The sequence below is a fragment of the Haliotis asinina genome, chromosome 5 (assembly GCF_037392515.1).
Source record: "Haliotis asinina isolate JCU_RB_2024 chromosome 5, JCU_Hal_asi_v2, whole genome shotgun sequence".
NCBI classification, from domain to species: Eukaryota; Metazoa; Mollusca; class Gastropoda; order Lepetellida; family Haliotidae; genus Haliotis; species Haliotis asinina.
The window spans coordinates 39478430-39506179 of NC_090284.1; the positions used below are offsets into that span (position 1 = coordinate 39478430).

General features: G+C 41.3%; 1 protein-coding gene across 3 annotated transcripts in view; it reads left to right on the forward strand.

Moving 5' to 3' along the window:
- The window catches only part of LOC137284400 (long-chain-fatty-acid--CoA ligase 1-like), a 38729-nt gene extending 15256 nt beyond the window's left edge, over positions 1–23473 (forward strand). For all 3 annotated transcript variants that reach the window (XM_067816190.1, XM_067816192.1, XM_067816191.1), the window contains exons 10-21: positions 274–347; positions 4429–4641; positions 5045–5127; positions 5468–5618; positions 6019–6091; positions 6559–6647; positions 8057–8173; positions 10885–10938; positions 11241–11330; positions 15962–16063; positions 17461–17532; positions 21447–23473. In XM_067816190.1, coding sequence (XP_067672291.1) covers positions 274–347; positions 4429–4641; positions 5045–5127; positions 5468–5618; positions 6019–6091; positions 6559–6647; positions 8057–8173; positions 10885–10938; positions 11241–11330; positions 15962–16063; positions 17461–17532; positions 21447–21587 — 1259 coding nt within the window. In that variant the 3' untranslated portion in view covers positions 21588–23473. The remainder of the gene's footprint in view (positions 1–273; positions 348–4428; positions 4642–5044; positions 5128–5467; positions 5619–6018; positions 6092–6558; positions 6648–8056; positions 8174–10884; positions 10939–11240; positions 11331–15961; positions 16064–17460; positions 17533–21446) is intronic.
- Positions 23474–27750: the final 4277 nt, after the last annotated feature.

Here is a 27750-nt window from a genome sequence, read left to right on the forward strand (position 1 = left end):
TGTTGTGAGCTGCGAGAAGAAATGAACTTCGATTCATTTGTTGATTAGCGATCCGATATCCAATATTTCATAATCAAAATACCAACATTCCTTTCCTAAACTTTACTGGTATTACAACACGTTGAAGAAGGTTGTTGAGAAATGTTTTCATATCAACAAACGAGTGAGTATTGAAGAGTAGAGGTCTAGTATGTAAAACAATGATATCTGCAAAAGGAAAACAAGATCCTAACTATATCGTAGTAGTCATCTGTGTTTACTTGTACATTCCAGGAGATCCGAAAGGGGTGATGCTTACACACGGCAACTTTGCAGCAGAGTTAGGTGGCTTTTTGTACCTAATACGGGTAAGAATAAACATATTCATGTCAACTTGGAACATGTTCCTATATAAAGTGAACAGCAATAGAAACGCAACACGTTTTTTTATTGTGTGTGTGTGTGTGTTTGTGTTTGTGTTTGTGTGTGTGAGTGGGGTGGGGTGGGGGGGGGGGGGGGGGGGAGTTGTGTTTGTTTTTGGTTTGTTTGTTTGTTTTTGGTTTTGTTTTGGGGGGATTGGGGTTTTCTTATTTTTTTATTTATTTTTTTATTTATTTTATTTTTTGTCTTTGTTTGTTGTGTGTTTTGGTTTTTTTTCTTGTCCTTGGTCAAGGTTTTAGATGGAAGGCATAAACATGAACGCTTAGTTTCAAGAGATTACATTTTTCAGAAACTTGCGTTTCTTATGCTGTCAGTATATATTATGAAGAGTTGCGGTATTTCAATTGCCAAAAGCATCCTCGATGTTTCTTTCCACCGAAATATCTTAAGAGCGCAAAATACTACTACTCTCCCCCTTACATGAAGACAGTGCTTATATTTGCAGTTGTGGCATCGCCATTTTGTAATCAATAAAGCAATAAAGTCTTTATAACACACGCACTCTAATCGCGCTTGATTTTCCAGTTAAAAACATGAAACGTGAATATAATGGCGGGAGGTGGGGGGGATTTTACAAGCCGGGGATATATCTGAGTTATCGTTATCTACTTTGTTAGACACGACAAATGTTAATAAAATCAAACTAATAAAATCCATTGTTAGACGATTGAAAAGGCCAATAGCCAATAAATACTAACTTATTTTTTTCTTAAAAATTGAATTAAGAGAAGTTAGCAGGTACTTCGTTGCAGTTAACGGTGTATAGTAGTGTTCCTAAGTTGTCACATGATCATGGAATCGATGCAGATAAGACCAATGCTCATTCAAAACATGTTAGGTCCGCCGTCTTGTTGGACACGTGTATTCACATCTTATTGCGTAGATCGACTCTCATGCTGCTGATCACTGAATTGTGTGATCCTGAGTCGATCATACACAGGACGCCGCCACATTACTTGAATACTGAGTGTGGCGTTAAACAACAACCCCCTCCCACAGTCAGCTGAAAAGTCGTTATGTATATAAAACAATGTTGAAACAATATGATAAGAAGATCAATAATAAACTTGTAGAGTAATCATCAGATTACCTCAAGTTCTTCCAAATACGTGTTTGTAAAGAATGAACTATATTTAAAGTGTTGCATTCATATCACGGCCGACAGGTTTGACGTGTTTGGCATAATGAAGCTACTTTTGATCTGTGGTGATCGATTATCAATCCTCTGTGGTGAGATTCTGACAGCATATAGAGAACGGTTTTCACATGGGCAATTCAGATTCGTTCAGCCATGTTTAACGTGTCTCGACCTCCTTTTCTGAGAATTCCGAGTTATGACATTTTGTTTCTCGTGACAAATGACTTCGTTGACATCGTCATTGCCTCCCGGGGCTGCTTGAAGCAGAATCCTCCGCGGAAAGTGTAAACTGTTTGACGAATTTAAATAGGAGATGTTGTATGAACGAAATCAAGTGACTGATTATAATATGATGAAATTAAACTGATTCATATGGGCGCGTGTATTGAATCTCGTGGCAATTACTTGCTTTGGTTATTGATAACTTGAATAAGTTAAGCCTGGAGACACTTGTCATGGTGAATGCGTGCGAGCAATACGCTTGTCTCTCAGATGAAGTGCCAAGTAACTCTGGCATTCGTTGTGCAGAATGATCTCCAGGGTCCACTTGCACAAAGCGATCTTTGCGCAACGACCATCTTAAGACTATACGTAGCGCAGCGCTTAGATCACTCTGTGCAACTGAGACCTGGGCTCCTTTCACAAAGCAACCTTAGACATAGGTAACCTTAGTGCAGCATTAAGGAATGGGAGTTAAGGTTAACCTAGTAAAGTCTGCTTTGTGAAAGAAGTCCCCGGGCGATTGGGTATCCTACTGGTTAAAACGTTTGCTCGTCACGCCGTGAATCGCCGGTTCGATTCCTTTCAAGGGGAAAGTATGTGAAGTCCGTTTCTGGTGTCCCCCGCCATGATACTGTTGGAACATTGCTTAACGCGGCATAAAATTCAATTCACCCACACGGAGTGTCAATTAGGCCAGCCAATGATTATGTTTCTGAGTTTGTCATTGACATGTCCCTTCTCAAAGACCCGCTTCATTTCATGTTCTCTCACATAATGTTCCCTAGAGTGATATCTCTGAAACCCTGGTCAACGTGTGCGGCGTTAAACCAAACTCACTTACTCACATCACTTTCGCCTTTAAAAGCTGAAATTCCTAGTTATAGTGTTCAAACCATGTCATGTTTGTTAGGCAAATACATCAACATCAAGGTCGATGGTGATAAAAATATCCAGACTAATGTAGTTTATTTACACGTAAAGGAGAGATACTTACAGTACCGAAGTGTATACCACGTATAGAAGGTGTATTCCACGTTAGGACATATTTGTGTTTTCACTCTCATCTCTCATAATTCTGTATACGTGCTCTGTATATTTCTTAGCAGTGACACAAATTCTCACTGTCGTTGGCATCTTACTTTTAGGCAGACAACGAAATACTGACTCTTGGAGCTTTTTTTCAATCTGTCTGGACTTCAATTGTACTACATCTATACAACGAACTCTTGTCAAACGCCCATAAACATTTAGATAAACTCATTAGTATATGAACACCTAACGCTTTACATATCAGGTGTTAGGTTTGGATTTAAGTTTGCTTACATGTTTACTTTACAGCTAATGTCGACGGGGTGGCGGTTGCGTCCAAATAGCCGGATTCTATTCCCCACAAGGGCACAATGTGCGAAGCACATTTCGGTTCATGCAACATGAACATTTTGTCCCGCGCTCTACTTTATTTACAATATGCTGAGTAGAAAATGAAAATAATTTTGAGCAGAGTTTGGATTTTAGGTGTCTAATGTCTACTATGCAATAGGATAAATCATTCCGTGATGTATTGTCAGTTTAAAACGTGTCCCTATGATGTGACCGCATAGTGTTACCGACGGTTCCAATGTCCAGTTCCAAGGTTCACATTTCTTTGTCGGTAGCCTACACGTGCTCGTGTGTTTTATCAAAATGGTAAACGTCTTAGGTCACAATCACTGAAACGCTATTTAAAGCGGTGATAAATCCACTCACTCACTCACTCACTCACTCACTTGTGCAAGACTGTCTGACCTTCACCTCTGTGTTAACGGTAATCACGACGGGCTCAGTCTCAAAGCTAATTATATCGACAATAAGAAGCCAAAATCTAACGAGGCTTTATCACATTAGAACAGCGTCACCTACATACCTACACCCCTGACCAAGCTCCTATTTTAAGCTTTTTCTGCAAATTGCTTCCCATAACAAGCTAAGCGACTTCACCAACTACAGCCGCATCCAGCAATACGTTGATGCTGTCACACTTTCATCATCCTATACGCGTATTATTTGAACTTGTCACCGTGTTGAACAAATCCTCCCCTAATTCCACTCTCAATATTATTAGATCCCGAATATGACGGGAGTGAGTCTCCAGTTGCTATCGATGGTCATTGATTCTGCTGTTCCACTCAGCTCCAAATCAGTTTTAATGTGGGTTGATTGACCGATGGTCATACAAAGATCACCGTTGTAATCCAGGTCAGGGGAAATCTCGTTATCGCCGACCTTCATTCTGCAGTTGCTTGCACCTGCTAGTCGAGGCCATATCCGGTGTTTTGCTTCCGCGAGTTCTCTAATTATATATAATGGGTCAGGTGTTTTATTTTTTATTATGTTTTACGGATGAATCGATCCTCAAACTAATAAATATCGAATGAAATAATACACTTGTTGAAGCTAGGACATCGTTTCAGAAACTTCTTGGACGGAATTGTGAAAAAATCATTCAGATTCTCAATAACACGCAATTGTTAGCTTAAAAGCTTTTCATAGCTTCCGCATAACAAATCATATGTTGATTTCTGCCAGTGTTGTGCAGTTCTAATAAATCTCTAACATTTTAATATTTAATATTTTAATATTTGACATCAACATGTGCCTCTGTCTTCCAGGAAATCTTAGACTTTGGCCTGGAAGACTGCCACCTGTCTTACCTCCCCTTGGCTCACCTGTTCGAGAGGACCATAGAAATGGTCATGCTTCATGGAGGCGGGTATATCGGCTTCTACTCAGGGGACGTAGCTATGTTGATAAACGACATGCAGACTCTGAAACCTACGGTATTTCCCACGGTACCACGACTTCTCAACAAACTGAGAGACAGGGTTCGTACATATGTGACTGCTTTTAAATATTGCGTTGAGTTTTTTGGGCTTATGTTTCTTTGTTTTGGGGGAGTGTTTATTTTTATTGTCATAAAGAACGCATCAAACCTTTCCTATTATCTGTCAACATCTAAAAGTCATCCTAACAGGTTTTCTTCACTTTGGAATTGTAACTTCTTTTCCTATATTTCTTCATTTTAAACTGAAATTTAGTTTGAAAACTAAATTCTACCGAAGGGAACATTTATGTTTATTCCATATCTTAACAACTATCATGTTACAGTCACGATAATGAATGTATTTCACATGAGTCAAGTCTGAATGAGTGGCGATTATGTAATGTAACAGCGGCCAGTGTTGAATAGAAGACTAGTAAAGCAAATGAATGTCCTCCGTTGCTCAGGTGTACGCCAGTGTGAAGAATAGCACTATCAAGTCCTGCCTGCTGGACTGGGCAGTGTCCAGTAAACTGAGCGAGGTCAGGAAGTAAGTACGCCATTGTTAAAAGCATTGTGGGAAACATGTATGTTCCCACCGACCACACGCTTTTCATCTGTGTTCTCGGGGCAAGAACCCCAATCCATCCCCAGGAGCTGACTGCTTTATTCCTCTTTTCTTCCGATAAACTTGCCCTAATTCTGCAATTTACGTTTTCTCAAAGAACAGATACTATTAGTAACTTGATGTTTTGAAAAGGACTTCTACCTACTATTTTCATGTATGAAATGAAATAGGAAATACACTTTCGGCCCTTCACCCTTTTCATCAGACAGTATTCAATCCTATCACTTACAGTATGTTAACGGTAGATCCATCTATGTTTCAGAGGCATAGCTCGCCGAGACAGCATCTGGGACAGACTGGTCTTCGGCAAGATCCAGAATATGCTTGGAGGGCGGGTGAAGTTAATGATAACAGGGTCGGCTCCAATACCCGTAGAAACCCTCGACTTCTTCAAGTGTGCCCTTGGCTGCATGGTAAATACTGACCTTCCAAACCTACACACCGGAACACTAACACTCTATTTTTGCAGGAACACTCACTTCGAGTGATATATGAATTGGTTGGTTGGTTGGTTGGTTGGTTGGTTTAACGCCTCCCTTGGCGATATTCCAGCATTATGTTGCCGGTCAGTAAATAATCGAGTCTGGGCCAGACAATCCAGTGATTAACGACACGAGCATCTTCCTACTCAGTTGGGATTTGGTGACACTGGTCTACCAAGTGAGAAAGAATGACCACCCGTTATAATTAGATAAGCATGAGTTTCCGAAGGCCAATCCTAGCCCGTATCTTCACGTGTATAGTGACATGAAACACATATATGTATATTATTTCATAATAAACACGGATAACGGATACCCTTTTAACAATCAGGTTGCTGAGGGTTACGGTCAGACCGAGGCTGTGTCAGGGGTCACTGCGCAGTTTCCGGGAGATTTTACAACAGGTATAGCAGTTGTATAACGGGGTAAAGGTACACGTTAAAAATTTAATCCCCGCAATAACGAATATTTTAACTGTTACCAGATTAACACTTTATTATTGATCAATATAGCTGTGTCGTGACGTTTGACTTTTGACACCTGAATTATCACATACCTATTAATGTGTACTTCATAATCATGTTGTAGGTGCTTTTTTGAAATCTGTTAATTCAAAACCAATTCTAAGTGATTATTTATGCTATAGTGGTTTCTTGTGTGTTTATTATAGTCTATTTTGTATACTGAGGTAAACAAATATGGCAGTTTTCCTTTTTGTAATCTTAGATATCATCCCACAGCCCTATTCACAGCTGGTTTTGAAAACTGGAAAATATTGAACGAACGCTTCAAGTTTCTTGTGTTCCTTTACTTGTTTCTCTCGGTATATTTTGGAACAAACGAGTAAACACAAGCATTTCAATGTCCACAGGTCACGTGGGGTCACCGTTCGTGTGTAACCTGGTCAAATTAGTGGACGTCCCGGACATGAATTATCTGGCGTCAGAGAACAAAGGGGAGGTAAGCCATCAAGATTTTTACCGTTGAAGCAGTGTAATAGTCGGTGAGACTGATAAAAGATAACACCGCGTCCTCGTGTGTGTGGTGTGCTTATACAGAATTGCATTGCCAGCGTACTGCAGGAGAACATTTTACATCGATACGTAAATGGACGGAAAAGACAAGATCACGTCAAAATTGACATAAGTAAAATATACCAAAGATTTATCTGTGTTTAACTGCCGAAGACGGAATCGGTTTCGGAATGTGCACAATGTGAAGCCCATTTCTGGTGTCCCTTGCCGTGATATTTCTGGAATATTGCTAACATCGGCGCAGAACCATACTCACTTACTGTGTTTAACTGGAGATAATTTTCACAACTGTTGGAAAATCTAAGATGCATTGGAAAAGTTCCTTTAGGATCATCATAGGGAGTTTAATGAGTGAGTGAATTCAGTTATACACCGCTCTCAGCAATATTCCAGCTATATGGCTGTGGTTTGTAAATAATTCAGTCTGGATCAGACAATCCAGTGATCAACAACATGAGCTTCGATCTATGCAATTGGGAACCAATGACATGTGTCAACTAAGTCAGCGAGCCTGACCACCCGATCCCGTATGTTGCCTCTTGCGACAAACATAGTCGCCTTTCATGGCAAGCATGGGTTGATGAACGCCTATTCTACCCCGGACCTTCACGGGTCTATACGGAGTTTAGTACCACGTTTAATCCGAAGAGTGAACATCCAACATCCAAATCAAAACAGTGTTCTGATTTCACTGATACAGTGTCTTTGGTCATAAATATACACTGTTTTCTGGTTGGATTGATCTACTCTGTGGCTTGGTTGTACCACTGTATACTGTGTCTCGGTTGCACAAATGTACACTGCATCTTGTTTGGATTGATACGCTCTGTATCTTGTTTGTACAACTGTGTACTCCGTCTTGGTTGCATTGTTATATTGATATGCTCTGTGTCTTGGTTGCCTAGCATTACAGTATCGACGCAAGGCATCCAGGTGATTGCTCAATGACCTTGCAAATATATTACAGCTGATAGTTCGCCTGTTACGTAACTGTCTCCCCATGTCCGTTTTTATTCCACACCCTCACACCCCAACCCACCCCCACCCCCACCCCAACCCCCATCCCCACCGCCATCCCCATCCTCGACGTCCTGCGAGAGTCCACTGCATATTTGATAACCATCACTCTGTCAGCTATCAACATTTCGCTGTTGATCGCAGAGCCCATAACACTTCCATGTACCGATGAATGGATGACACACGTGACAACCACATTCAATTACTGATTGAGATATGTCCCGTGTTTAAAAGCAATTTCCAAACAGCAAACTAATGCCCAAGTTTGATGACAAGGTCGAATAATAGTTCATTCTGTATTCACTTTGTGTTTTGCAGGTTTGTGTGTATGGCCCAAATGTGTCACAAGGCTACTACAAGAATCCCGAGAAGACGGCAGAGGTGTTCGACAAGGATGGGTGGCTACATACAGGCGATATTGGCGAATGGCTACCGGTGAGATTGTTATCTGCCATGACATCAATCAGGATGTTCTTGTCTATGACGTTTTAATGTCTGCACTGGCTGTTAGTTGGTAGGCTGTGAGTGAAGCAACGGTTATCAATAATTAAACTTAGAGCTGTTCGTATCAGGGGAACGGAGGTAACACTAATGATAAATGTTTGCAGAAAAAAGACGGGTTTAGCTTTTCACATTTAACGGAACACATGACCAATTTGTTCAAGGCGTCTGAATTAATTCTTGCAGGTTTAGGTCTCTAAGCATGCTAAGTACTTTGGTGAAGTCCTTTTCTGGTATTCCCCCTGGCGAGGAATATAGCTGCAGGTTGTTCAGCTTGACCCGATCAAGCGAATACTGATGCATTGCGTGACCGTGTCACAACTGGTTTGGTCCATTATTGTCAAGGGGTGCGCCTTTGTCAGCCGATTGTCAACATGTCCGAACAGTCGAGACAAGGTCGCCGTTTCAAATCTGAGTGTCGAGAAATCGTCAGCAATGAGTTAACTTTCCTTAAACAATTAGCTACAGGTGACTCAATGTTTCCTATTTTAGGAAGCGAGCAGCAGCAATGAATCGCATTCTGAAAGTAACTACTGCACGTTTACGTTGTAAAGTTAGTAAACCAAACTAGATAGCTTATGACTGTAAAAACAATTCAATCAAATTGTGAAATGATTGAGGTTTCTTTCAGAAGGGTTCTGTAATGAATAACAACTCCTTCTCTGCTCCCCTATTTAATGAAATTAACTCGACCGGTCGTTTTTGCCATTTGACCTCCCGGGTCATGAATATGTAGAGTACCTCAGGTCAAACTGAACAACTTGTAAAGGGGTCGTGGAACTAAACTCACTCATTGTGTACCTTTGATCGTGGGTTCTATTCCTTGAGTCGACCTGGTTAAATGTCTCGGTTTGATAGCACTGAACCTGTTTGTGTCTATCAAAGCGTGAATGGCCAAGGTTATATTGCAGGCTTCCTTTCCACATCACGTTCACACAACATGGGAAACACAGCCAAACGCCCTTAAACATTTTGTGTCACAGATCCAATGTTAAAGACACACCCACAGGAAATTCTGAATCATTTTACGGTCCCAAATCCTCATGCCTGTTTTAAGAATTAACCAATACAAAAGCAGTTTTCAGGCTCTTTGACTACTACTTTCTGTTGATGCTGAAAGTAGTGTGAGCGAGAATGGTTTTGGTCATGCACTATTCATATGGGGAACACCAGAAATGGGTTTCACACACTATCGGAAATCGAACATGGAATTTTGGCACGGAGAGCGAACGCTTAACCATCAGGCTATCCTGTTTGCCCCACTGATTATTTTGAACAAAAAACAAACAATACCCCTCCATAGTCAAGCCATAGTTGCTGCTTTCTGAACTAGATAACGTAGACCATTGCTTGATGGCAGCGTCTACGATTACCGGCTTTGAGGCACGATCATACATTTTTAACCAATATCAGACATTTTATTCATCCAATCCACACGTGGGTGAGCTTATATTGAAAGTATGGGACCAGCTAACCAATTCTGAATCCACAAGGAATCTTAGTAAAGCGAAGTACTCAGTCTGCCAGCCCCTTTTACTCATCACTGGTGGGGCGATGGGAGTGGTTAAAGCGTTTGCTCGTCGCACCGAATATCCGAGTTCGATTTCCCACATTGGTACAATGTGTGAATCCCATTTCTGGTGTCCCCCCTCCGACATATTGCTGGTTAAAGCGTTCGCTCGTGGTACCGGATATTCGGGTTCGAATCCCCACATGGGTACAATGTGTGAGTCCCATTTCTGGTTCCACACCCGTGATATTGCAAGAATATTGCTAAAATCGGCGTAAAACCATACTCACTCATTGCTAACAATCCTAATGAAAATGCAATTAAAACATGTGGTGTCTTAATATCAATAATTTTGAGTGTTTAATGTTTATTTTTTTAAAAACTTGTAATTCTGTAGAGCGTCTGATTGATATGTCTGTGATCAAATGCCGTAACTCCAGAGATGGGATTCCGATACGAATTCAGTAGGCCTGTTATTGAGGAAGTAATTAGCTCACACAGAGGTACCCTGAGGGGCCATTAAGAATTTATTTCTGTCGCGATGTAATGAACTTGGGCTTACTGTCAGTTGGTATCTAGGACAGGGGTTGCAAGATTGTTTTTCTAACAACCAACTTATCGTTCCGTTTTTGAACAACATTTTCAGTCTCTTGTCCTGGGTTTTTTGGTACAGGAAGCCATTGGGAATTTTATGATCGATCGTTTTAAGTATGTGTGGATGAAAGTTGTATTACGCCGCTCTTGGCTCTATCCTACTGTTACTACAATTGGTTGTGATAGTGGAATCTGGGTCAGGTAAACCAGTGTTTAATAGCAAGACCATCCACGAATGCGAAGTATGATGAAACTGTACATTATAGGTTGTTCACTGGTCCCTCGGAGGACATGGGTTGATGTTCCCTCTAAGTTTGTTTATATCCCATTGGCCCGATGGGAATAATGTATTTATCTTACCGAACACCTCAGTGTAAATGATGAAATGTTTGAAACACGGGTATTTGATAACAATAAAATGTTCCGGAGCTAGGCAAGAGCCCAAACGATACTAAACATTCATTCAGTCATTAAAGCCGAATAACATCCTCATCTTCCGGTTTCCACAAATTTATATTACCTACATTATTTTCCTCTTCAGAACGGCGCACTGAAGCTGATCGACAGGAAGAAGCATATTTTCAAATTAGCACAGGTATGAGAATAAAATCGCTCGTGGGGATTGTGGGATTTCTGAATATTATCAAATGTGTAGTATTTTTCTTTGCAGAGCAGTGATATCAGTCGAGAAAAACGTATTCATAGCCATTGTGCCGTTCTAATCCGTATAGCAAAGCAGCTTTAACGCAAAAACTATGTTCAAGATGAGACTTATACTATGGGTTATATTGCTACAGTAATGACGCGAATCAGTGAGTGTGTTTAACGCGATTAGCGGAGCGGAATGAGCTGATTACCACAAGCCCGTAGCCTCATTTACCTCATTTGTCGCTCTAGGGGGAGTATGTGGCACCGGAGAAGATCGAGGGCACCTATGTTCGGAGCCAGTTCGTGGCCCAGGCCTTCGTTGATGGTGACAGCCTCAAGGTAGGTAATCCAATGACAAATGTCACGAGTGGCCGATGGGAGACAGGTTCTGCTCTGTCTTTGGGCTCGGGTCCACAAAGACAACCATTGCGCTACGCCTTCGTAAATTTAAGAGGACGCATCTTAATACGTAGGCAAATTGTAGGGCAAATGTGGCTGCGCAGCATAGAGAATATGACGAGCCTTCTCATATACGAGCGAAGCAAGCAGAGGTTGGCAACGTCCTTTCATCGCTTCGGATCGAAAAATATTTTTCATGTCAAAATAAAATATCGCCACCATCAAAGGAACACTCCCATTTATTCACTTGGTTGTGCTCTCAGATTTTCTATCCTATGTTTAATAATTACTCACGTGAAACATGTTTTGTTCAACATTTTAAGCGCCATGCTTAGAATTCAGATCGTTCTTCGCCTCCATTATCCCTGCCAGCTTCCGTATGAGCGGAGTGACGGAATAGACAGAAATTAAAAAAAAATACCATATTGCCTAATTTTATCGTGAACATGTTGGAGTTTATTTGTCATTTCTGTCGTCGCTATTGTTAGAATTGTCACAACATTGATTCTACATTAAAAAAAAGTTCTGGGGTAATGGGCGAATGAAGCAGGGGAGATAACTGTAAGTGTTCCATATGGAATAATACCCTCCTGTCCCTTAACTCCATTGAACCGGAAGCTGGAAAGGGGGATGGAAGCGAAGAACGGCCTGATATACCACGAGCTGCGTTTAAATTGTTCAGTAAAAAGTATTTCACGTGAGTAATTGTTCAACATCGGGTTGGAAACGTGAGATCACAACCCAGTGAAGAAATGGGTACATACTCTTTATGGAGGCGGTATTTTATTTTGAGATGAAAAATATTTTTTATTATAAATATATTTATTTATCGAAGAGCTGAAGCTTTTTGACAGAAAATCAAATTGTAAAAAATATATTTTCTGACAAAAAACAGCTTTCTTTAATTATGGCAAAGCTCATAGCTACAAGGATTCAATATTGTGGTAGCAATTCTTTGCAAAAGGTTACATTGAAAAATCACACTTTCAGAAAAAAGCCGTAAAAATCCAGTGCCCTATTGGAGCCATAAGGTTTATCAGGCAACGTGATCGGTAATTATATTACGCCGTTAAAATGGAATCCTGAATTAAAACTTCCGTTAATGGATCCAGGTTTGTGACCATAATGGGATTGGATTGCGAAAAACGAATGCAAAGTGGAACAAATCAATCTGTATTCTTCCTACAATTGCCTGAGAAAGCAAAAGAACAACGCATCTCAAGCCTTAAGTAGAAACAACCGAACTCCAGGTTAAGGTTCTTGGCTTCAAGAATCTCCTTGACGTATTTTGTGATCACATTCTCGATGCTAATGAGTCCAAGCCAGAAGTCATGGGTTTCTCCAAGAATGTAACTGTGTGTAACCATTTCATATTGGGCTTCCGTCCCATTTCGAGTATCAAATTTGGAGGTATACTAAGGTTTTTTCGACCGACCGTAAAAACCTTTTTAAAGTTTAAGTCCCACCACAGCTGTTGTCACTTTTATCTTTTTTGTATTTTGTATTCTCAGGTATGTGTGCAAGTACCGTTGATCTGCCGCGTAACTTCCATAGTCTGTCATTTAAAAAAATAAAATCATAAGATCAAGACCACTTTTTATCCACTTTTGCTCAAAAGTTTGTGAATGAATGAAACTAAATATCATGACATATATGATTTTTATTTTATTTTCAATTGTGTGATTGGCCGGTGATATCGGGAGAGTAATGCAGATGTACTCTTTGCACAAACAGCTGGTGTCATCGCTATCTTTCAGTGATCAGTTCAGAGATCAATTCATATATTTTTATTTTCCCTTTTAAGCCTTGATCAGTCAGTTTCAGGAGATAATATAAAGTGATGGCTCTGATGTTTTATGTTGAAATAAAAAACTAACACTTTTGTCCGTTTGACCTTGATATGCCACGCGGTGATAAACAGACCGAAAAACGCCATTTTGTACAACTCAGTCACTCGTTTTTCGTAGCTTCCGGACGGTAATTGACACGTAGAACGTCAAGTCGGGAGTGTCGTTTTTTCATGTTTTACTCATCCATGGGTATGGCATGAACAACTAAACTCCGTGATGCAATTTAGGGAATCAGTGGTGCCGGGCGAACATTGAAAATCGATAAACCAAGATCCAAGCTGTAGAATCTGCGTTTGAAACACTTCTCATGTTAAATCACAAAACGAGTGCCAATCAAAGTAGCTTGTCTTGAACATGCACGACAATTCCAGCAACCTGCATTATCTATTCTTCTCATCCTTCGGGATAACATCCCATTTTGAAAACTTCCGTTCGAAGTCTTATCAGATGATGTTTTAGTGATAGATGATTATAGACAAGTCACTAAAATTCTTTTATAAGCAAATAGACAGCACATTTCCAAAGAGTTCAAAAGGTACTGTTTCTTTTATGAGATCACCTTTAGTTTGCTTTCCGGGCGTAGTGGGTCACCTTCACCTCATACATCATGGGCGGTGTGATAGCCCACTCATTAAAGCCTTAGCTCTTCAAGCCCAAGACCTGGGTTCGATTCCCCACATGTTTACAATGTATGCAGCCCATTTCTGGTGTCCAACATTTCGCTCTAGCTAGCGATACAACCTGTGTAGTAGCTCGATAATCGTTTAGTACCACTGGACCCTACAAAAGAAATCGGATCGGTTTGCAAAATGTTACAGTTGAAATGTCTTGATGACAAGTTTGTGCTTAAGGGCAATCGGCAGCTCCTAAAGTAGCATTGGGTGTCTAATGGGGAAGTTCTTACAGTGGCAGTAGGACACGTGTCAAAGAATGGTTCCTTAGTACCGTCTTTAAGAGACTCTGGAGTCTATTTGTTCCATGATTAAGTCGAGCTTCCCGCCATCTGAATCTCCACAAACGTTTTTCCTTTCCTTACAGTGGCCTGGCTTTTAACGCACAGCACCCCCGTGGGATCAGCACACCGTGTGCCAGACCCTTGTCAATCTACGGAGTTCGAGACCCCATTTGTACGGGATCTGTCAAACGTGTGATCCAATTATTATCAACACAAGGCTCCCAATATATTTCCCTCTTGTAGGAAACTCGAGTCGGTCAATGTCGCCCGCGTGAAGCTGTGAGGCCAACTCTTAATTATCGCCAAGCACATTCAATAGTATTGCATTTACTTGAGGAGCGCCAGATACTCCAATACTGACTTCGATGTGAAAGACCATCTGATTTCGTGATACCCCCAGCCAAAGAAGCCCGAAATTAATATGACTTTACTAAACTCTAGTCATGGCCGACGAAGATAACACAAACCCTGGGATAAAGACCCAAGGTTTAGTGTCTGAAAGCCGGACCATATGTGGCACAGCATTGATAGACGGTACTAAGTGATAGATAGGTCAATTCCAAGCTGTAATTCGGGTTACTGTCTTGCTAACGCAGAACGGGACATGTATAGCGACATATTCGTCCTACACACAGATGTGAGGAAACTAATGAATAAAAGGCTAGAACTGTCTGTGGAAAAGCATTTGCAGACTCTCCATGACTTATTATCGGAATCACTCCTCCCAACTGCATACGCGATTGGTATTTACAGGAATTCTGGTTTCGGCGATATTCAAGTCTCTCTTGTTTTGTTTATTGTCCGGCTGAACATACGTTGTAGATCCAGTGTATGATTTAAGGACAGTTTAAAATCAGGCATGCTTTACTAGATTCATTTGGACCAGTATGAACCAATTCGCGGCCATTAGAAACCTATTTTGTTTGTCTACTGACATAAACAACGCAAGTGCTGCATTCAGATTACATCCGATGGAGATAAGAGAATATTTTAGGTATCTCAAGTGTCTTTACGGTGTATGTCACACCACAAATTCCCTATTTTAATGTTTGAAGCCGTTTCCCTTTACGCCTAAAGACGGTGAGGTAGGATCGTGGTTAAACCGTTCGCTCGTCTCGGCAAAGATCGGGTTCGATTCCCCATATGGATATTGTTAAGCTCATTTCTGGTGTCACTGATATCGCTTGAATGTTGCTAAAACTGCGTAATATCTTGAAGTGGTGGCATTTGCTATCTACAGATTTTTTTATCCCGGTTTCCAAGGAAACTATTCGGATTGAAAAGGGAGGGATGGACTTCGTTTCCGGAGCACAACTTGAAAACCGTCGACAAACGGCAGATCACTGGGACATATATTGAAGTTGTGCCTTTTGCTATTTACATATTTTTGGCTTTTACATTTTTCATGATCTCCATGGAAACGATTTGGATTTAGTCTTAAAAAACTTCTTTAAAGTATGTGGCTGCTGGGAGAATACGTCCGAATACTCTTGGTTACATAGTTCTATCCAACAAGGGTCACGCGTGTTAATTTCTTATGCTTAGATTCCGTTTAATGAAACTGTAATTGAGTTTTGCTGACCATTTAACTAGAGACATTCATGTATCACTTAATTCTGTTGTCCCTTTGAAATTTCGCGTACAACTGTCTGCATTGTCGAAATAAACCTTCAGTTTTTATGTCTCAAGTAGCCACAATGCATTGATGTATTGTACATGTCCTATGTAGGACACTGTAAGTTATCCCCGTTATGTTTGTATTACAGATGAGCTGCATGGGTATTGTCGTTCCGGACGCCGAGGTAATGGCTCTTTGGGCACCAAACAATGGCTTCCCTGTCGACATGGAACTGCTCTGTAAATCCGAGGTAATTTTAGGAAAAAGGCACTATGTGGAAAGAAACACCCCCTAAATGCAGCTGTCACATAGCATTGTTTCCATTACGGCTTCCACGAGAGAATGTGGTCCTTTTGCCTTTCGAAAAATGTAATTGGCGAAAGGTTCGAAGGATTCTTTGATGATTTTTTCCTTGGTCGAATTTCGAGAGGTCGCCTTTTGAAAAAGAGGTCTTTAGGAAACCGGCTGAATATATTTGTATTGAGACAATGGCGTGGGTACTTTCGAATCATTTAGATGTATCTGAGCGGGATCAATAGAAATCAATAGGGAAAATATATCCCAAGCATCTTCCCACCAGCGTCAGACAAAATCAATGACATGAACGGCGTCTCCTTGGCGTAACGCTTGCTGTAGCCCGAAACTATATACCTCCAGATTACTCAATCCCGCTGACTCGTCATGTTATATTCAAGTGTAACTTTGCAACCATAGAAACTAACAGATTACCATTAGCAACTGCATCAAAACAACATTTTTGAAGAATTTGGAGCAATATTATATTGCCATCCGTTTTTTCAAGAATGTTCTTTTATTCTGCACTGTAGGGTAGATGTGTTCCTGTATCAGGAATAGTTCTGTGCATATAATTGATTTATTGGTAAACAATAATTACATTTGTTCAGTAGTTACTGTTGAAAAAAATACTTTTACTATGTGGTAAACTTTTCATTTATCTAATTTGATGAATGAAAGGCAGAGCTACTCAACAATACTAGGTGAAAAACGATTAAAACGATTTAGTAATATAAAGCTTCTTAGCTGAAGCATGGACAGTAGATGCATTTTTGCGAAAATTTGAAAGATTTAGTTTTTCTTTATTTACTTTCGTCATTTCAATAGAAGATGGGAGTTAGAATAGGCCGTCGGTTATCCATGCTTGTCATAAGAGATGAAAAGTTGTGTTCCTTAGTTGTCAAAGGATCCTGTCATCGTAGATTCAATTCGATTAGGATCAAGGCTGAGTGAGAACATTTGTGATTTACTACAAGTATTAAACGCCTTCTACACGTTAGACATTTCCTCCCACAGTACGCGTGATGATCCGGGTAAGAACTGTCTTCAGAAACCCATGTTTTTCTTACTATCCAACTAGCAGGATCGGGTGGTCATGCTCGCTGACTTGGTTGACACTTCATCGCATCTTAGTTGCGTTGATTGGTGCTCATGATACCGATCACTGGATTGTCTGGTCCAGGATAGATTATTTACAGACCGCTACCATATAGCTGGAATATTGCTGAGCGCGCTTTAAACATCATTTAAGGCCTGCGTAATTCGCAGACTGTTCAACAAGCCGTTACCGAAGCATGTCATTACTTGCAGTCAGTCCATGTAATATATTTAACGAAATCACTCTCTTTGCAGCAAGTGAAAGATATCATCCTCAAAGATATGTTGGAGCAAGGGAAGAAGGCAGGATTCAAAGGCTTCGAACAGGTGATGCGTTTATAGCCAGACATTGGGTTACTTCTAACGGCGGGATCGCGCAGTTAGTCGCCAAGTATGAAGATATGTTTATCACCGCGTTCGCCGTGGGTTCAGTTATAGCTCAGCTATCCTCGTGTCTAATGGGAGGTTCCAAAGTGATTACTGGCTTTTGTTAGAAGTTCTTTGACAACTCCGATGCTGTTCTGAGAGTAGATACTCTCATGGGTAATCGGACAGAGTATCAGTTTCTGGTTAGATAATGGCTGTTGTGGCGCTGGCCACAAGGGAGACAATCTTTGACTGGTTGTGTCATAGTGAAACATCGCGCAAATGTCAGATGACGCGAGAAAGAATTGGATAGGGTCAGATTAATTTCAACATTTTAATATGATATAAACACCTCACTTATCGTAAAGTTTTAATATTTTAGCGACAGTCCTAGCCCGAACACCCGATTCTGTGAAAATCTACTATCTGCAGCAACGATATTGCTGGTGTGTCGCTCAAAGAGGCGGAGACAATATGAACTATATGTTGGGAAATTGTGAGGAGCCGTCATACTTGGTTCGTCATTCCGACAACCCGGATCCAGTTCCCGATAAGGCAGCCTGTGAAACGGCAAAAATACTACAATCTAGGGGTAACCTAGTGCGTTCGCTCGTCACGCCGAAGACCCGGGTTCAATTCCCCACATGGGTACAATATGTGAAGTCAATTCTTGGTGTCCTCAGCCGTGATATTACTGGAATATTGCTACAAGCGGTGTAAAACCATACCATGAGTGAACATGGTTTTACGACGCTGTTGAACTTTAACTCTGGTACTCACTATTGACTGTCACCTTTGCAACAACTTGGGCACCTAAAATAAGAGCTTCATACACTGTCAGTCCATCTGTGTTAGCGTGTGAGAGAAGTGAGGGCCCTGTTTCGGATCGTTTGATCCATACCTTATCAGTAGTATAGTCTGACAACTCCACATCGTGAGAATGTAGTCTGTGTCATGGAGGGCTCGATGTTACTAGTCTTGAACGATCGATATTTGCTATGTTGATGACGTGATACCAATGTCATATGAAAGTTTAATTCAAGTCTATCTACAAAATACTTCCCTGGAAAATTATGTCTACTGTTTAATTCAAGTCTGTCTACACAATGCGTCCCAGGAAAATTATGTGTACTGACATTACTTGTCGTAGCGTGACGGAGGTGGTACAGTGGTGAATGCGATGACAACCTTTCGTCGTGGTTCTTGGTTTGTCTGCACCATACCCTTGCTCATCAACAAATACTGTCACGACACAAGTGTCTCATGACCAACACCCGCTCTAAAACTGGTCGCACCTCCGGGACACTACTTTCGTGCGCTTGTCCTTGCATTTTAAATCAGCCGAAAAGACCTACGATAAATATTTTTATGTATGTTTTCTTAGGTTTTTATCAGTGCTGTCGAATGATTTTACATATGTTCAACCTTCCATTCAACTCGCACATTCAGCCTTCTTTCAACTTCATGTAACGAGATGGGAATGTGATCATTCGTGACCTATCGCCAGTCTCCGGCACCTGACATTCAGCATACATCGGAATGATGCAAATGCAGTAAGGACAGACGTCTACCCATTTAGGCTATCTTTGTGAAATTTGAAGCAATTCGATTCAGTCCATGGATCAGAAAGTGATAAAACATCATTATTGAAAGATCAGTGCTGGCGTGCAAACCTTTATTCAACAGATTGAAAACCGATCGTTTGAAATGATTTATCTGGGAGCTATTTTCAATGGTAATGGATTGCTACCCTCAAGGTGAAAGATTTTGTGCAAACAGTTGCAGCGTGTTGTCTCAAGTATTGATGTAAGTTAATCAAGATCTCCCCGCAAAATTTGCATAGGACTTTCAAAATTGGTGGTCAAAGTGGCTGAAAATAATTAACACTGATATTTCATGGTTTATCAATCTTATTGACTTGACAAGTCAATCATTTCAATCGGGAGTATATTAGGAATTAATACCAATCATCTGGATTTGGTAGTTACAATTTCTGAGTGTGTCTCATCGCATAGTGATAGTGTAGATCGGTGTTCGTGTCGTTAACCACTGGTTTACCTTCCAAACAAATGATATTTACAGGTCAGCGTGACCCCCTGTGAAGATCCGGGTTAGAACTGGTCTTCAGTAACCCATGCTTGTCGTAAGAGGCGACTAACGGGATCCGATGGTCTGGCTCGCTGACCTGGTTGACACATACGAACGTATCCCAGTTAGTGTAGATCATGTTGACCTTGACTCGATTGTTTAGAGAGCTGGAGTATTGCGGAGTGCGGTTTAAAACGAAACCAAGTAATCAAATGGATGTTAATTGCAACACACATCGGGGACATTCGTCTCATTCTACCTATGTATGCCATATCGCTTCTGAATGTGACCAGCAACGCATGCTTGCCATAAATGGCGACTATGCTTGTCGGAAGAGGCGACTAACGGGATTGGGTGGCTGACCTGGTTGACGCATGTCATCGGTTCCCAATTGCGCAGATCGATGCTCACTGTTGTTGATCACTGGATTGTCTGGTCCAGACTCGATTATAGACCGCCGCCATATAGCTGGAATGCTGCTGAGTGCGTCGTAAAACTAAACTCACTCACTCACTCATGTGACGAACCTGCAGTCATAAATATCATGGCCTTTCAAAACATTTAATTGAACCGGCTTGATATGAGAGAAATGGTGTCTCCGTACACCCATTCACACACTCACTGTCGCGGCACAATTAATGAGTATAGTTTTACGCCGCTTTGGGCAACAGCCCAGTATATCACGGCAAGGGACTTCAGAAATTGGCGCCACACAGTGTTCGTCTCGCGACACAGCCAGAATTAAAGCCAAGCTGGCTTTGACTTTAGTGATGACGCTTCATCTAACCTCCACTCCTTGTCGTGAACCGATTGATATAATGCCTCACGCCCCGTGTCACATCTTCGCTTTATTACGTGTTGTCAGCGTTTAGTACATTCAGCATGGCATTCTACTATGACCAAGATGTCCCTAGAAGATGAATCTGGAGGAGACAAGCATAGCGTTAGTTTACTGCTGGAAATAGACGAACGTACACCAGTGGTCTTTGATGTTGTGGAATGAGTTTGAAACTGTCTCATCAGCGATGCTGGTCCGTCGTTGTGTCTGTTGCTTCCTTTGAACGTATCTCAGCGTGTACCTTTCATGTGGCAGACACAGACTGAATGGTTTTAAACATATAAACGGTCGTGGCCACCTCAACCTTCTGCTTCTCTTTTGAACCATTTGCTTCTATTGAATGGCGAACAAAGAAATGGGTTTGAGCCCAGTCAGGTGATCGTTCTATTTCGGGATATTTTCCTATGTGATATGGGTACCCGGTAGTAGGGATAAAGGATATTGGTGGGGTTTTTGCTCACTCTTATCACGGGGTTTTCGGTTATTCTTCATCCGGCCTTTGCTCTATCATGGGGGGGGGGGGGGGGGGGGGGTTCCACTCACCATTACAGCCGCGAAGAAATGCGAGGTAGAACTGATCTTCAGCAATCCATTCTTGTGGAAAGAGGCAAATAACGGATGGGATGGTCATGCTCGGTGACTTCGTCGACACGTCATCGTATCCAGACCGCGGATATCGAAGCTCATGGTGTCAGTTAACAGTCGCGTAGCAAGATATTTTTTCGTGTAAGCCCAATAGGTTGCAAAGCTTTATATATGTAGATTGTATTGAGGGCTTGCCCAGCTTTCATGGTAATAATCAGATGGAAGTCAGGACTTTCTATATTGGTAGCTATACCCTTGATATCTGGCCCAGACTCGACTATTTACAAATCGCTGTCATATATTGCTGAGCGCTCAGCAGCAAGCGAAAGCCACGGTTTTCACTCACTTTTATCATTAATTTCAGGTGAAAGACATCTATCTCCACCCCGAACCCTTCTCAGTGGATAATGACCTCCTGACGCCAACGTTCAAGTCCAAGCGGCCTCAACTGAGGTTAAAATTCAAGTCAGTGATCGAGGAGCTCTACAAGAAAAACAACATGTGATACAACATCAGCGCATGCGCGTTGGCGCTCCTGCTAGACAGACGACCAATGTCGTTACTGCCTCGTGACAAGGCAACATAATAGCTAACAAAGTATTATTCGAAAATAACAAGAGAACTGTGAATAACTGCAAATGTTTGGTGGATCATAACGTCTGTACACCAAAGTGAAAGGTCAAATTTATGAGTTTCTCAACGAATTTCTTATAGGGCATCAGTTGGTATTATTCTGCGACTTTGATTATCCCTTCAGTCCCAATGTTAAGGGGTCCAGACTGTTATTTGCATGTCCCCCATCGAAATAATAGCTGCATTAATACTAGTTTAATGTTGTTGTATGCTCACTTTGTCCATTTCCACCAGTATGCCTGATATATTAGCTCGAATTCCATATATATCCATCTAAGTTTAACGCCAAAGTTTATCTTCCATATTTCAGGAAATGTTTCTGACAGTGTGATATGTGTCTTTATTTTGAACATAAGAAAGAATATTTATATAAAAACCATGACAGCCTTTCGTCGCTTCGAACAACGTGTAGGTTGAATGGACGGCCCAAAACAAAGCATTCTGTAGTTACTACATTTAGCCACATCATTGCGGTTATCAGAGACCCGTTTAGACAGGTCCAGTTCAATGACAGCATATTTATACATTTCCCGACAGCTATTGGTGTAGTGCAACTGTCATCCATATTGTATCAGGTGTCACCGATGGAGAGTCCCAAGTCATTGATCACTTCCATCGCCTCTGGCAATACTTTGTGATTACAGACCAGGACGTGCACTCTGCGTGATTAGTTTTGTATATACACAGCGGTTACTCCATCTACACTCTAAGACGGAACTCGGCACCATGTATTCCACAATTATTATTATGATATTATTTACAGATTATAATATATGAATGAACCAGAGAGGGGTCGGGTGGACCTGGCACATGTCAGTCTTGAAAAGCTTATCATCAGCTAAGGGTTCTTGTCCTTTCTTAGACTTTCCGACGCTGCAGCCTTCTCATTACCCAGAGTGTCAGAAGGGATGGGTTGCTGGCAGTAAAACTGGTATCCCTTCCAATGTGGCTGTGCCAAACCCAAGGCACCAAGGGTAATGGGGAGTAGAAGTGTAACTATTGGATTAGCACACATGCTAGGTCTGTCCCGAACTTTTCCATTCACATTTGACCTTTTAATAGGTTAGCAATACCTGCCCGTAAGCAAACTGACCTATCTCCCTCGTTTGCTATTATCATCATTGTTATTGTCCACTTCTATCTGTGAAATAAATATAAACAATCGCTAATGAGGGGCTGATACTAACAAAGAAGCAATACAAGACATCATCATTGATCATAGTCATATCTTTTCCACATTTATAGTTTAATTTGTCCTGAATGCATAGTGCATACTCCTGTCATTACGCATTCTTACAATGAAGAACAAAACGGACTGCAGGTTAAAACCTGTTTAATGAACAGTTCGTCATGACTCTTCTGAATGCTGTAGTAACTGTATCCGTCAAAGCTAGAAGTGCAGCCTAGCGAGTGAAGCGTTCACTCGACGCACCGAAGTCCCTGGTTTGATTCCACACATGGTCTCAGTGCTTGAAGTCCGTTTATTTGTCCATTTCTAATAATATTCAGAGAATCCAATATACTTGAACTGGAATATATTGTCAACATTATAAAACGAATTCCCAGAGTATGTCCAGGGCTAAACTGTGTATCAACAGAGTTTATTTAATATATAGCCCTTTGTTACATTGTTGAATATGTGAGTCAGATTAGCGCAATGGAGAGTCCAAACATGATTTACATGTCACCATGATGATGCGTGAGAGAGTGTGCATTGTATGTGTTTTGAACAGAGCAAATATATTTAAACGTTTGTAACCGAGTGTTGCCTTGTCTGTTGTAGTGTTCCCACCGGACAACTATCATATAATGGAGATCTATAGAGAATGTATATTTATCTATTTTACTCATGGGGATCTGTAGAGAATAACGCACAAGTGTCGAGTTAATTAGTAGATTCCGAAGAGGAGCGGCTGTCTCAATTTGAGACCTGTCCCGATTTCGCAAAACAAACTTAAGTTTTCACTCAAATCTCAAACTGAGTTTGACAATTTGAAACAGCTAAATTTTCAACTCAACTGCATTTTTTGAAAGTCCGAACAATTAAAGAGATATGTCCACCAAACTCAGATTGTCTACTAAGTTTGCGTTTGATTCCGATTTCCGTTCAGTCTGGAAAATGCATGTTCCTGCGTTTTCTCAAATTTGAGCAAAAAACTTGAACTTGGGTCAAAACTCAGATTTAAGTTTGTTTCGAGAAATCGGGACCTAGATGTCCCTCGGTTGGCATTACCCCATGTTTCATGGAACCGTTATCAATATTCAGTTCAACCAGATATGCCGTCTTACGTCCCGTACTCTTAAACCGAGGGGGTCCTTCACATTGCACATGCTTCTGTCACTGAGCATCTCTGGAGTGGATATTAAACGCTTTATAAATGTGTTAGTAGCCATAAAGAGACAAGAGGTTGGGACGTACATTACATCGAAAGTTATACCGCCAATGATGGCTGACACACGGTATCTGGAACACTGTGTTCAAGGTGGCGTAAAAATCAAGTCATTCTTTGCTTTGTATGACTGCATGTGACCATCTGTATGAATTTAATGACCCCAGGATCGGAGAAACCAGTTGTATCTTAATTATTATATTGATCAGCTTCAGATCAATGTATTCGATATTTCTAATAGGTTCATGGACGTTCTGACTATACACAAGAATGGTGCATGTTTTTAAAAGATGTAAATACTTACATGTAACTCAGTCGTTCATTACCTTTTCCGAGATTTGACGCGAGAGCTGAAGCAAATGTTAGCTTCCGACAAATACCCTAGGTCCAGGTCGAAACAGTAACTGAATATTCTATGTGTCCTACGTATTTTTCACAATGGTTTCACCATCAGTGGCTTGATCAAATGTTTGGTTAAGATGATAAGTGGAATCACCGCATTAAACAATCACTTCAACCACATGATTAACAAACATCAAAGGCGACTTTAGAACGGAGTGTACGTAATAAAAGCAGACGGTATTGCAATGAGTGAGGCCGCGAAGATCGATGACAGCGGTACATAACCGATTCTTATCAATCTGCCTAGAATTGTGAATCATGAAGTACGCAGAACTGAAGAGTTGATTCATCGTTAATTAGAAGTTGATATTCTGACGTTTGAGACCAGAACTTGATGGATTGAGACCAGATTCCTATTGCATCAGAAAACGTAACAGATGAGTTTTGTCGCATAGACAGAATACCGGAATTTTAAATTCCTACACATCGTCAGGGGGGCGATAGTTTGACGACATCTGTCGATTAAAGCAGGTAAAGATGACTCATGCAAGCGTTTCCATGTCATCGACTGCCAGTGATTTGTACTGGTGTAATTAAAGCGGAATCGGCAATATGGGAATCTCTATGACTGACTCATAGTCAATAAGACGGATGCAGTGAGAACATTTGGAGGGCAATAGCTTGACGGAAAGGTAACGCCAAACATCAGCGGGTAGGACTTGGAATACAAATATCAAGCTTAGCCTTAATCGAGTGCTAACTATTGATTCTGTCCATGTCTTTGAGAGACTAAAATTCAAATGTTTGCTCTTTCGGGCCCAATATACTGGTATTGATTCTGGCGTCCATGAGATGGGGGCAAACGTGAGTCGACAAAATACCCGCCGTGATTGCTCTCTCTAAATGCACGTTTTAGGACTATTTCCCATCAACAGGGAGTGGACTCGAGATCAATTGATAGCCGTTTGCTGCTCTTTTAACTGATTAAAGTGCGTTTTTTCATATAAATGCCTCACCGATTTTTCCTCCTCATTGGTAATGTAGTTGTTCGTGTTCAACAGAGATGCTACGATTCTCATTTTTGTTATCTTCAGGGTGAACGCGGGGTTGAGTGAGGGTTTCTAAATGTATATAAATACTCACTAAACAAAATAATATATCCATGGCTGGTATTTTTTCTTTTGGGGGTTTTGAAGTCATGATTGTGTTTACTCCTGTATTCTAACCGAGACTAGAGGAATGGGTGAGTTTAGTTTTACGCCGCACTCGGCAATATTCCAGCTATATGGTGACGGTCTGTAAATAATCGAGTCTGGACCGGACAAGCCAGTGATCAACAGCATGAGCATCGATCTGCGCAACTGAGAACCGACGACATGTGTCAACCGAGTCAGCAACGCTGACCACCCGATCCCGTTGGTCGCCTCTTACTGCAAGTAGAGTCGCCTTTTATGGCAAACATGGGTTGCTGTAGACCTATTCCGCCCCAGACCTTCACGGGTCCCCAGACTAAAGGAAACAAAGCGCAAAGGGACTGATCAACTGTGTCGCTTCGTACGACAAGCATAGGTTGTTGCACACCAGTTATGACCAGTAATCTCAACAGGGTATTAATAACTGACACAATTTTAATCCACACCTAAAACCATGGTTAGAGACATAAAGCATTTTCCCAAATGCAACAGTCATTTGTGTGGCCTTGTTGTGATTATGCATCACAATATTCCAGTGAAATATGATTTGTTCGGGTTTTTTCGTGAGGAAGTGTATAGGGAAAATTGTGCCCACAATGCTACCTTAGCACTGAATCGTTCAGCTTTCACCAACAAGAATGGCACATTTGACGTCAGAGCAGGAGAGAGCGATAGGGAGGTTGCAGATGGGGGCAACTCTGGCCAAGTTCCACAAGTCATAGGTTGCCACAAAACCACAGTCTAAGTAAACTTATTCTCAGTACTTTTCGTTACACTCCACCACAAAACCTTATGGGAGGTCGCGTCAGGTAACGTTTGAGATTGACCAATCAGAACACAGCTTACCAAATCGCGAAAGTGCACATTCGCACATACCTTTTGAACTTTTTATCTCGAAAAGGTTCGTACCAGAACAATTCCGAATGATATTTAACGTACGCTCGCTTCCGGGTGATGTACACGGCGTACGTACAACCGTGACAACGGTGAGTATACAGTCGCTGAAAATAGTGTGTTTGGCAATAACCAAGGATGTTATCTTGCGGAAATATTAGCTAATGGTAACCATGTCAACAGAAGCCCCAAAGCGTATATACTGCAGGTCAAATACCTGTGTTATATGCGGTTTTTTGTTTGTGGAGAGATCTGTGTCAGTGAACTGAATATTTTGAAAGCCCCTCCAATCCCTGAATAGTAGCCGTTTTCTGGTTGGTTAAATTTATTTAACCCTCTCGCGTTTGATTGGACGGTCATTAGTCGCTCATAGGTTACCTGACGCGACCTTCTACTGTAGGTTTTGTTAGACTCAGTGGTGGAGTGTAACAAAATACACTGGGACTAAGTTTACTTAGACTGCACAAAATCACTATTGAAAGGCTAGTAGAACGTCTCATAAGTACTATTCGGACATCAGACAGACCGTCATCAACACGAGATGCATTACAGCGCCCCGTCTAGGCTAAGGGTTAGTCTCAGAATGTATATAACAAACAAACCCATTTTAATTGAAATGGAGATCCAGGGAGACCAGAGATTCAGAACCCGAGGAAATCTAGACTTACTTCATTTAAGGCTTTAACACTGCAGAGAAGGTTTGGCATTATGCAAGCTAATGTGGTTCAGGGACTGTAAGACAGAATACACCCCGTCAGCGGGAGGACTGTAGCCCGATGGCTCCGCCATTTTGGTTTCAGAGCTTACCGGCCCTTTAGGGGAATGGCCTTGATCCGGCAACATCGACTCAACAGATTGAGGTGGGTTCGCACTGGACAAGACGACATTGGGACCACCTGCTGTTTTCGAATGAAAGCAGTTTCCAGCTTTACGGACCTTACGGCCGAGGGCGAGTTTACCGTGGTAAAGGCGAACGAAAGTCATACTGCTGCGTCATGACGACGTCAGTGTGATGGGGCTGTTTTTGTGGTCTGTGATGGAATGTGGATTTGTGCAATGATAACATGAAATGGAATGTGATCGAATTAAGGACAATCGAACACCTGTTATAAGAATGCTCACTATTCCTTACAGTGTCACCACGTGGTTGCTAAAGACAGGCAACCTGATGTTAATCGTTGTGTCTGTGAAATACAATGATATCTGCTGGCATGCC